This window comes from Diadema antillarum, unplaced genomic scaffold, assembly GCF_040938485.1.
Source record: "Diadema antillarum isolate AM-2024a unplaced genomic scaffold, OU_Dant_1.0 scf00000153, whole genome shotgun sequence".
In the NCBI taxonomy this organism is placed as follows: domain Eukaryota; kingdom Metazoa; phylum Echinodermata; class Echinoidea; order Diadematoida; family Diadematidae; genus Diadema; species Diadema antillarum.
The window spans coordinates 236902-249282 of record NW_027271042.1 but is presented as its reverse complement, the minus strand read 5'-3'; the positions used below and the strand labels follow the sequence as shown (position 1 = coordinate 249282).

Genomic DNA, 12381 nt, shown 5'->3' with positions numbered 1-12381 from the left:
AGGGGGCGCATCGGGCGCAATTGCTGGCAAATACTGGCAGCAATATCAAGAGAGCATAATGATTACATTCGAGCGAGCGGAATGAGCGAGCTTGAAAATTTTGCATTTTACAGTCCAAAAACTGCCGTTTGTAGCTATATTTTTTCGCAGCAACATTAGAAGAATGGCATAAAGATTAAATGCGAGCGAGCGAAGAGAGCGAGCTTGAACATTTTACATTTTACAGTCCAAAAACTGCCGTTCTTAGCCATTTTCGCTTTGGAAATTAAGGGGGGCGCACTGGGCGCAACTGCCGGCAATTACTGGCAGCAACATCAGAAGAATGACATAAAGATTAAATGCGAGCGAACGGAGCGAGCGAGCTTGAAAATATTGACATTTTACAGTCCCCAAACTGCCGTTTGTAGCTATATTTTTTCGCTTTGGAAATTAAGGGGGGGCGCACCAGGCGCAACTGCCGGCAATTACTGGCAGCAACATCAGAAGAATGGCATAAAGATTAAATGCGAGTGAGTGAAGAGAGCGAGCTTGAAAATTTTACATTTTACAGTCCAAAAACTGCCGTTCTTATCCATATTTTTTCGCTTTGGAAATTAAAGGGGGGGCGCACCGGGCGCAACTGCAGGCAATTACTGGCAGCAACCTCAGAAGAATGGCATAAAGATTAAATGCGAGCGAACAGAGCGAGCGAGCTTGAAAATTTTGACATTTTACAGTCCCCAAACTGCCGTTTGTAGCTACAAGTATATTTTTTCGCTTTGGGTACACTGCGCACATCCTGCTTATATGCAGAATGCCAACCAGGAATCACAATCTTTTGTCGGGTCCGGGCTTTTTGAACAATGTTTCACACTATATACCTATTTAATAATGGTTAAAAGAAATCATAGAAAGATATCTTATTTCTGGATCACCCTTTCATTCAAAAGCAGTTTACTAACACTTGAACTACTATTTCGGGAAATCCTTCTTTTTTTTTAACCAGCGGATTGGGAGGGGGCGCACCCCCCCCCCCCTCTCCGTAGTTACGCCATTGCTTTTGGGTGAAATAATTGGACAGATTTCTTGAATTCTAACAAAAAAGCAAGAAAATCTTTTCATCGCGGGAATTATGATTATGTGGGGTGGGGCAAATGGTGCGCTTGCCTTCCAATATTTTCATGGGGGCAACATTTTTGTTTTCTTTCAAAAGCAAGAAAATCTTCTCATTTCGGGAATTATTAATTACGGGGGGGGGGCAATTAATATGCTTGCCCCTCCATTTTTTTATTTTTTTTTTTTTAATGAGGCTAAGGCTCGCTCTTGGGCTGGCAATATGGATTGGTCAGAAGTAACGTACATAGACCCTACATACTTGTAAGTAGCACACGTACATGCAAACGTGAATAAGTGCTCCGTATCGTACGGATGTACAGTACGGTCGATAAATAGTAAACACTGTAGAATACCAATAGATATGTATAAAATCAGTGCTGCCAGAACCAGGGGTGCGAATTGTTTTTGCCAACGAGTTGTGCGTGTGTGTGTGTGTGTGTGTGTGTGTGTGTGTGTGTGTGTGTGTCCCTGGTGCAAAATATATTAAAAAAAGTAGAAAAGAATAATTATTTAGCGTCCGACGTTGAGGTCGCTCGCAGACTGATTTTTTTTTTTTTTTTTAAGGATCTGAAGGGGGGTGCGTTCGCACCCAACGCACCCCCCCTGGTGACGCCCATGGGTTTGTTATATTCTAGTATAAATAAATAACATCAACATTAGATGAGCTCGAGAGCAGACAGCGCAGTGACAGTGCAGCTCTATGACGTCATCTACTGCATATTAATGAAGACTCTACGGTCGACCAAATTTTCATTCCACTCAGAGCTCAGTTGCGGGATACTATGGCGCGTAATTACGAATCAGCTTACACATTCAAGGTCGTAGTTGCGCAAACTTGTATACACTGCGTGTATGAGGTACGTACTGCACTGCATTCATTGTGCATGCTTAGCTACTTCAGTAGCTTATTACATACACACGACCGATACCACCGGTGTACGCGTAGCCGGATCATTGATTTTGTGAATGAAAGAGATTCGGTATTTGGTAGGTCCTACATACCGGTAAATTCAGAAGTCAGCCGAGTTACTAAAACCTAGCTACACTAGCTTGCATCTATCGGCACTTTGTCGGCGGCAGTACAATTCACCAGACTTTTATTTTTAAAGACAAGACTGAAATGTGATGTACTTTGTATGCAGTCACTGGATTTGTACCCGTAATTCGCGTAACCAACCCCGCCGGGGCGCTCGCCGGGCTGGTCGCAGTTAATCTCCCCGTGGGGCCGTGAGCACGGATAAGAGGGGAGATCAGTGGCCGTGAGCTGAGTGAAGAAACAACACTGAGTGAGGTAGAAATCTACGCCGAGTCTGGACACATTGGCACGTTGACACGCAAGTACTAGTCTGCTACTTACAGTGTAAAATTTATATTAATACAATTAAATCATCTCAAAATGGCAAGTGCCTCTCACAACATGATGCCATATTACGTCACACGTGCACGTGCACACCTAACGTCGTTACTTTGACCTAGCCAACAGGTAGAATATAACTCTACATGTCATATAAATTTTATGTATATTAACGTTAGAACCTACGGTCTATACTGTTCACGTTCACCAGTGGCAGTGCAGTGTGAATAGACGAACAATGATAATAACGGCCAAATCGTGATATCGGTCCCCTCTCGTTCCGCGTGTGCGTCTCCACTATATCCATATGTGCAAATCAAGTCTAAGAAAACATTGAGGTTGAAAGAAATCCCCGGCTATGTCGAAATGAATGGCGGTGAATGGAGTGGGGACCTATTTCGCGATAATGCCATGGACATGGTATGTATTATTAATTAAGATTGTCATTACGTGTGACATTGATTGATAGCTCGACAGGCAGTTATTTGAATTTAGATGTGATGGTGCCGATGGTGCACAACCAGAACGTTGGTTAATCCTAACGGGTATGCCTAAATAGAAATCATGTCTACCCGGTAAGAGTCTTAGCATAGGGTCTACATAGGCCCTACTCAGTACTGTATTGTAGCTAACGTTAGGGGAAGGACTGTGCAAGTTGATGCTAGCAGTACCTCTTAGTAATGTTGCAATCTCTCTTGATTTTCTCTCACTTTGTATTGTAGATCTCCCCAACAGAGTCCTACATACGTGATCATGAGACTGAGAGAGGCGGAGGGAGGATGAGCCAAGCATGATTCCTGCCGTTTGTTCAATTTGCGCTGACTTCTTCGAGTCGGATCACGTCGTTGTTGCGACCCCCTGTGGTCACGTTTTCCATGAGCATTGGTGAGAGGATTCAGCTGAGTTGTTACAATTGTCACAGAGCCACATCTCGAATCGCAAGTTTTGGCGGACTCGGGTCCAGAGATTCAGAATAGTAAAGAGTTAGCACATCCACAGGGCCCAGAAGTCCCAGAAACTCCTAGAATCTCTCAATATTTTAAGACTAGAGATATTCTGGCAGTTTGTCATTTTTCTGATACAATACTTGAAGTATTGCACTCATATCACCTTGGAAGTTGAAGTGAAACAATAATTAGAAATCTAGAGCGTAGGTCTACTGTAAAGCAAGATATTTTCGTGGCATGGAATTTTTGCAAATTGGATCCAACAGCTTTTTTCATGACATGAAATTTTTGCAAATGTCCACTGGCATTCAATGCATATAGACCACTCTAATTTATTCATGTAAAAACTTTCTTGAATCCTGGCTCTCGCAAAACGTTTATGGTTTTACAGTATACAAAAGTTGTTTCCTTTAGATCAAAAATATCTGTGGAAATTGTGCTACAAACGAAAATAAATTTGGTCCAGTACATTGTCACGAGCAAGAACATTCTCCTAGACCTAACAGATGCAAAACTTTGTTGTCGACGATTATGAAATTATACTTCTAACACACAGTATACATAGTGCATTTTGCTACTTGTTAATTTTGTAAAATTAACATCTTGCATATATATTGCCTCCCAGCACATGCATGCCACAGATGGTAGGTATATTGTCTCGAAGGAAGGAAACTCTCAACATTTCTCTTCAAAGAGGATTTCACTCTTCTTACTGTCACTGTTGTTCTCCATCGCGAATCCAGCAACTTGCGAAAGTGTTTTACCTCAATTCAGAAGTACAGTGGACTCCCATTATAACAAAATTCTTGGGACCAGCAATTTTATTTTGTTTTAACGGAACAAATAAACAATGAAAACTTAGAACAGATAATGTTGAGGCCCGAATTTTACTTTGTTGTATCTGGAGTTTCGTTATAACCGTGATAACCGTATAAACAGGAATGCACTGTCTCATATTTTTTAGAAAAAAAAAATATGTAGGGTAAACAGTACACTAATCATGCATTAATCTACTAGATGCCTTCATCTCACATTATTTGCAGCCTGTTGCAGTGGATAAACACTTCCTCCACCTGCCCCCAGTGCAGACAGCGTACCACACAGAGAAGCATCGTCCGACTCTTCTTTGAGGTACAGGATGAGGATGATGGGCAGCTTGATCCAACAAGACTCAAGGTAAGATGGCGGACAGTTTACAGTTGCTACCACTTAATCCATCAAGGACTAGAAACCATGTTTCTGAGGTTATCTCAGTGAATTTAAGCTAAAGTAACATTCCTGTTGGTACTAATGACCTTCTCCTGCTCATGCGCAAAGTGGATTTACGAACTGGTCTATTCGTATTGTTTGTGAAATTACTATGAATTTCGACTGAATATCAGAGGAGTATCTGATGAGAGATGTGTCATGTTTATCCACATCAAAATCAAAAGTTGATGACTGATTATCAGTAGCATGATTTATGGGGAGATTAGGCAAACATCAAAGGAGAAAAAAAAAATCAGGGTCCCATATCGTTTGTGTGATTCTCGTCATAAATTGTCTCAGATTTGCAAGTGAGAATTCATACTAAAGTCCAACCTTTCCAATCGGGCCTCCCTTTATCTGGATCTCTCTATTATTCGGATGCGATCTCGGTGTGACTTTTTTTTTTCAATCCAATAATACAGGGAAAAGAGGGAATTCAAACTCAAGCAAGATTCCTTCACAAACTCACTGCAGATGAATTACATATTATTCTTAACATAATTAGCGTACATTCAGATCTAATTTTTCATCCAAAGAACATGCATTTAGACATTCACTACCCCCAAATCACTGCAAGAACATACAGAAAACTTTTCATTTAATCAAGGCACAGTACAGGCAATCGTTCTTTGGCAGCTGTGTGTATTAAACATTGAGTCTCCAATATCCGGCCAGATAATCCCTTATCCGGATTAGCGCCAATCCCAACATGTCCGGATAGAAGAGGTCAGACTGTATAACCCTAATCATCCATCATTGCTTGTCCCTCCCAGAACCAGCTGGGTGAGCTCCAGGCAGAGCTCAGCAAGAAGCAGAAGGAGAAGTCGGACCTCCTGGAGGAGAATGACCACCTCAGCGATCGGACCAAGACCCTGGACAAGAACATCAAGAAGCTGACCAAGAGGCTGACCGACGAGCAGTCCACCAACGAAGCCCTCAAGGTAAACCTCTCTTCAGCTTCTTACCTCTTCAAGAGTGACATGTATCAGGAAAAGTGAAGGGAAAGTTACAGAAAGTCATCACTTTGTCTCAGCTGCGAATCATCTTTACATACAAGACTGTGCCTGTAATATTATTCAAATTGACTTCTGTTCTTCAATGTCAGCAGCCCATGTCAGATTTTAAGGGGGTACATGGTAGTCAGTGTGAGGTCATTCCACTGATCAGTTACAGAACTTAATGAAGTGTACAAATTTCACAATTTGCAAATAATGATTTCGGGGGGGGGGGGGGGGGGGGGGGGGGGAGTGCAAGGCCTGTTTTGTGTGTGTTTTCAGGACATTGCTACAGTAGGATTGCCACACATGTAAAACAAGATCTGTCTCCTCTTAAAAAGAGATTTATATACATTGTATCAGGGAATTACTTCTGTACAATGCTATTTGCAGTTGCCATAGTTGTGATGAGATGAATATTGCCCAGCTATATCCATGGAAAAAGCAACACCATATATGTTGCAGTTGTCATCTGCTTCACTAAATAAGATTTACTCGTAGAACATTTCAGGGGGAAATGCAGTCACCTGAATGCAGTGATAACAAAATGCGAGAGACGGAAAAGGAAGTGATTTGAATGTTCATATAATGATATGTTGTTTTTTACTTGCTATATTCTCTTTTTTTCCACTTGTTACTTTTTGTGTGTTCTTGTTTCTCTGTCGCTTTTTCGAATGCAGAAGCAACTATCTGTCATGAGCTACCGCATGGATGAAGCCAAGGAGGCCAAGAGGGAGGCAAAAAAACTCAGGGAAAAGCTGCAATTGTTTGAAAGGTCAGTGGGGAAAGAAAATGCCTAGCTGTGTGGTGGTCTCATGCAATTCATTTGTTTCAGAATCTTTGGCAGTCTACACTCCCTACTTGAAAATTGGTATACCTTGAAGTGATGGCTTTTGGCAAAAATTGTGCGTTTTTCTGCGGCACAACCGATCATCACTGATTGAGAAGCGGACAGGTGATGATGGAGGCACTGAGTCAGCTTCTTTCTGTTTCTCTTTCCACTGACCCTATGTTTTGTTATCCTCAGTCGTGGAGAAGAAGATGCTAATGCCGGTAACTTTTTATAGACATTGTCCCTCTGGATTTTAGTACACTACATTTTGATGGTGGCATCATTAATCTTACTTTTTTCCAAGAGAGTGGATACAAAATAGAGAAGAAATGTGCAATATATACTGATTATGTGGCATTAGTTTCATGAAGTTTGTTTACGCTGTAGTTGAGAATGGGTGATATTGAAATGACTTGAAAACAAGACCCAGAAAAATGTTTTTTTTTTAGTACTTATGCACCCACAAATTTCTTGAATGGCTTCATTGCATTATTGAAGAAGTGTGTAGATCTCGATACGAATGTACTACAAACCAGGTTTATTTTGTCTGAATGAAAACTGAGACATGGAGTTCATCTGCTTTGATCTTCAGTTGCTCAAGTTAGAGTCAGAAAAAAAAAAGGTTTAATTTATGTCAATGATCTTATATCCCTCTATGAGACTGCAGAAGCAATGTGATACTATGAATTTTTGTGGTGATGTTTTTTAATGTGCCCAGGCACTTAACTTAATTTGCCAAGCCTTCTAATCAGTATTCAGTAATCCCTCCGAACTTGACCCACTCAAAGAGTCGTCAAGCCCGCTCAATTGAAGCGATATAACCCCACAGGAAGGGCATGGTAATACAATATCATTAGGGGATTAGGTAATCGCTGTTCGTAGACAGTTAGTTTCCGTACATATGTGCCAGTCGGTGAACAAGTGCCAATTAGCAAACAAAGCAGAGAAAGAATTAAATGTGTCTGGGTTTTTGTTGTTTTCCGTTGTCTCCATGTGACAGGTATGAAGCTGTGATGTCACAGAATGCAGACAGAGTGGAGGACATGCTGAGAGACGTTGGTGATGGACCGCGAGCAGTGAAAGAACTGGCAACCTACTGCACCTCGCTAAAGAGGTATTTGAGTCATTTCACTGTTCACTGTTCTCTTTTCCTGTTATCCCTCGCTCTCATTCTTTCCCTTCTATCTCCCACTCCCCTCCCACTCCCCCATCTCTCTTTCTGTGTCCTTTTCAGCTGTATTGAATATATGATGATTCATAACACAATGTATGCAGTATATTGAAAATTGTAGAAACTTGCTACTTATAGTGAGTATCATATATACATTATCTTTGTTTATATTGCTTAAAAAAAGGAATTGTAAATGATGCCGTACAGAAATAAGTACCGGTAAATCAAATCAAATGTTTCTACATCCTGTCAAAACAGAAGATACGTGATGCATCATCGCAAGTATACTTTGTTGCAAGTGTGATAATTGAGTGTGAATCAGTTTGTTCATGTTTTATGCAGGATATAGGTGTGTAACAATAAAGATAATGCAACACACTTTAGTTGCACCTCATATGTTGGGGGGAAAAAAACTAAACTGAGGTGCAATGTGAAAGTAAGCAGAAAGAAAAAAGAATGTATCAAAGCCTACAGTAACTGGCACGTTCATGTAAGTGCAAGTGCTGTGTAAAAAGATGTGTAGATATTGTTATTTTTGTTGATGCCATGATTTGTTATCCAGGGAATTCGAGAACATCAAAGACTCCAGGAAACAGCTGAAAGATGAACTTGGGCAGCTGAAGAAAAACATGCAGCAACAAAGTAGATTGGTGAGTACCAGGCCATTTCAGGTAACTTTGTCTATACCTCTTTTGAATTTGCATTTTGGTCTCGTGGCACAATGTTTTCTGTAGAATTTAGACATGGAAGATCATCTGAGATTATAGTAGTTGAGTGCAAGTAATGTCTGTGAAATTTTTCATTGCTATGAATTGACTCTGAAGTGTATGAACTCTGCAGTATACGATTAAAACCTATATACCTACGTAATGTTTTCATGTTACTGTACCCACTAGAACCAAATCCTAATTTATCATGGAATTTTGTTTTTCTTTTGTGTCTTCTGTGAGATAGACTGTCAAATACACCCCAAAACAACCCAACAAAACAAATTTAAAAAGATATAGGAAATTTTAATCAATGGGGAGTTACACTGCTTCTATACAAAGGATAACCTGTTGTCAAAGCATTGTCATTTTCTAGAGTTCATACCTGGAGCTTTGTGATCCAACTTCATTGTAACCACTTCTCTCCTTTAAACCATCCCCCAGCTAAGTCAACGGACCAAGGACACGGAGGCACTGCAGCACTCAGTGGTGTCGCTCCAGGATGATGTCCAGAGCTTGGAGGCAGAGCGGGCGGAGCTGAAGGAGAGGATAGAGGTCATGAGTGGCCTCCTGGATGCCCATGGTGGTGGGAAGGCCACGCCCCTTCAGCAAGCCTTGTGCATCACGTTAGTCTTGCATTATGTGTTGGAAGAAATGCATTTTTGTGTGCCTGTATTTTCTGTGTGTGTGTTCATACTTTTGTGTACCCACTTCTCGTTATGTTTTAGCTTACATGCAACCTTGCAACTTCTCCTCGAAAACCCCTTGTGAAACCTCCTTTAGTACCAGAAGTGATAGAGCTACATGGTGCTATGAGTAAAGTACATTGATAACTGTAACTTCAGATTTGTTCTTAGCAGAGCCAGGGTACCCTCCTAATTTGTACAAATGGACACCGGGCCCCACTTTGGGGCCCTCCTGTGGTCCCAGAACCCCCAACTTAGAGAATCTTTAAAAATTGTTCTTTCAAATCAGAAATGATATATAGAGTTAAAATGCTATAAGTAAGAGTGTATGTGAGTGCAGTTTCAGGTTTGTGTCTGTCAGATCTAGGGTTGCCTCCATTTGGACCCAGTACTAGGGGGCAAAGTGGGGGCCAATTTCTCATTTTCATCTTATAAATTAATCAAAGTGCATGGGCTTAAAAACCAAACTCTCCCCTTCCAAAATCATGGTGTCATCCCATTTCTCCATCAGACCCATCAACATGAGCAAGAAGCCACGGCTGAGTGTCCCGGAGGAGGGGGATGACATTGTGCTTGACCCAGGTGACCCCAGCACCCCCGACCTAGTCCTGCCCTCGCCCAGCGTTGAGACCAAAAACACCTGCAGAGAGCTGGGCATTCCTTTCGTCAAGACCACCTCCCTGGCCAACAAAAAGAAGAAGGTTTGGAGCGGAATATTTTACTTAAGCTCGCAGTGTGCTCTATATATCAGTCACACTGCTTTTTGTCTATGTTGTGACAAGACCTTGCATCTGAAAATCATGAATTTTCAGGAGAGGAAAAAGACTTATTCAGTTTTTGGCAACATTTTCTTGATGTCTAATAGTGTGTGAACATTGTTTTGAAGTGTATTGTTAATTGCTCTGTTTTAAAACTCTTATCAGTATTTTTCATAGTCAAAATGGAGTTTGGAGGGTCCTTAGGTACATTCCAATTGAGATGTGAGGTCTTTTCATCCCAGGGACATTTAATTCTTTCATTACAGGGCAAAGTTTGCCTTGAAGGTACAGAGAGATGTATTAAAAAAAAAAAATCCTTTTAGTCAGAGTATCTGCATACAAGACAAAAAGGAAACAAACAAAAAGGAGAAATTTGTGTGTCAACAAGACTACTAGGTAGTGACAATTTGACAGGATCTACTGTGATAACGAAATTTCTTGCTCCTGTAAGACCATGCAATGTTGTTCTCTTGAAACGTGCATCATCAGCCAAGAAAAATAAAGCTGTTAGTTTTGTCTAATTTTCAGTGTCATTTGTTGTCTTGTTCCTAGCTATCAGCAATCAGCAATCCCTATCAGCAATTATCTCTTTCACTATGAGTATAGAGTACCACAGTGTGATGTCTTAGCCAATCATCGCCATGGAAACTGGTTCTCGACAACCTTACCTGGCACAAGTATTCATGCACACACCTAGTTCCAACCCAAGCTGAATCAAAAAAGACTGTGACAACATCACTTTGGTACCTGTGCAATACAGTCTTGTCATATGACCTTTCCATGATCTGCCATTTTCTCTCAACCCTTGCCCCCTTCTTTCTTGTTCTTTCTTTCTATTGCTCACCATTCCTTATGTTCTCATTGTCTTGTTACCATCCGTTGTAGACGGAGAGTGATGCAGCCGAGGCGTCAGCGTGGCGAAGCACCCTGGCCTCCTCCAGTCTGTTCAACCAGAGGCGACCGCTGCAGGCTGTGAAGAACCAGTGCAGCATCAGAAAGGGCTACGACGGCTTGGGTGGACACGAGACCTTCATCCAACATGTATCCCTTGAATTCTATCATAATTTAATGGGTGTTCTAAGTACTTCTAATATACTAGAATGTGGGATATCTTTCACTGTGTGGAAAATTTTTGCCCATCTCGAAAAATAAGAGGGCGATACGCAAATGAAGTATGGCAATTTTTCGTTTGCACGAGGATCCCTTCAAACTATTTCTAATTTCATGAATATGAAATATTTTACAATACAGACAATTTTACACATTTTGCAACATGATGAGACAGCAGCATAGAAATGAAATTATAACTGTTTTGTTTACTATATTTTGTTGGCATCAACATTTGCTATTTCTGATAGCACATCCACAGTCACCGTTAACTACATGTAGAAATACGAAAACTCATCTTAATCCATTGAGTAGGAAGGATTAAGTGTGTACAATTTTCACCTAATGATGCAAGGTGCAAACTTCAAGTAAAAACTCTATTCCTCACAAACCTGCGTTCTTGTACGATGTGGGAGCATCATGGTGTGGTGATTGGGGCTGTGAACTCATATAGAGGAGGTCCTAACTTCCAAGTCTTGCCTCGCTGTAAATGTTCTCAGACAAAACATTTTGCCCGCTCTGTTTCTCTTGACACAGGTGTTCAAATGGGTATGTAGCAATATGCCAGGGAAATGAAATTGGCAGGGTCTTTAGTAGAGCCTACCACCACTGACAAGCTACATAGGATAAATGATGTCAAACCTCATACTTTTGTCATACATTTCATGAGAAACTAATGGGAAAATTAAACTTTAAAGATTTATATGTGTACAACAAATCAGTATGTCATCAGGGAGTAGAGTAAAAGAGGAGACTCATGCAGACATTATTATTATTATTTTTTTTTTGGTGCTAGGTCAATCTCTGTGAACTTTACACATTTAGAAGTTTGTAGAAAATTTTGCATAAGTTTCTGTGCTGGTCCAAACTTCTTGAACATGCCTGTGCAAGATTTTGTAGACGAGAGTATTCCAAACTTGTTCGCGTTGCATCATTTTCATGATAGTTTAGTCCTAGCGAGCATGTAATGTTAATCAGTGGAGCCTTGTTTGATTTCCTTAACTTCCATTTCTCATCACCTCTGTTTACTTTCCTCCTTCCTGTGGTCCCTTTTCACTCCCTCAGCCCACAATCATCAGACCAAATCTCAAGAAGGTACCTCGAGGAGTGAAGCGGAAACCCTCGGGGAAGCCCTGCCAGCATCCCCTCCCCACTCTGGACAAGTTCATGACATCATGACAAGACTGACTGAGGATGCTCATCCATCTCGCGATGTCATGAGGAGCTTGCCATGGCAACCACTGGTTGGCAACAGACGAGGTCGAGGCATCCTTGTGACCAAGAGGTAGCATAGCTCATTTGAGTTTTGAACCGTTTGAGCACATAACCTGGAAGTCTGCTTGACAACTGAAGATGAGAACATCATGACAGAGATTAAGATTCTTTTATTGTTTGTGGATATGGTGCCATCACATCTTAAAGGGAAGGCCCTCAAGACTGGCAGAATGAAGAAAACCCAACTTTTGTCTGCTGGGGGACAT

The 12381-nt window shown here is 41.1% G+C and overlaps 1 protein-coding gene across 1 annotated transcript; it reads left to right on the top strand.

Annotated features, from left to right (window-relative positions):
- Positions 1-3239: 3239 nt before the first annotated feature.
- LOC139721967 (E3 ubiquitin-protein ligase TRAIP-like) lies at positions 3240-12079 on the top strand. The gene is made up of 10 exons (XM_071633288.1): positions 3240-3334; positions 4440-4572; positions 5418-5585; positions 6320-6414; positions 7472-7585; positions 8205-8292; positions 8794-8975; positions 9547-9736; positions 10679-10834; positions 11966-12079. Exons 1-10 carry the CDS (start codon positions 3240-3242, stop codon positions 12077-12079), a joined length of 1335 nt encoding a protein of 444 aa, XP_071489389.1.
- Positions 12080-12381: the final 302 nt, after the last annotated feature.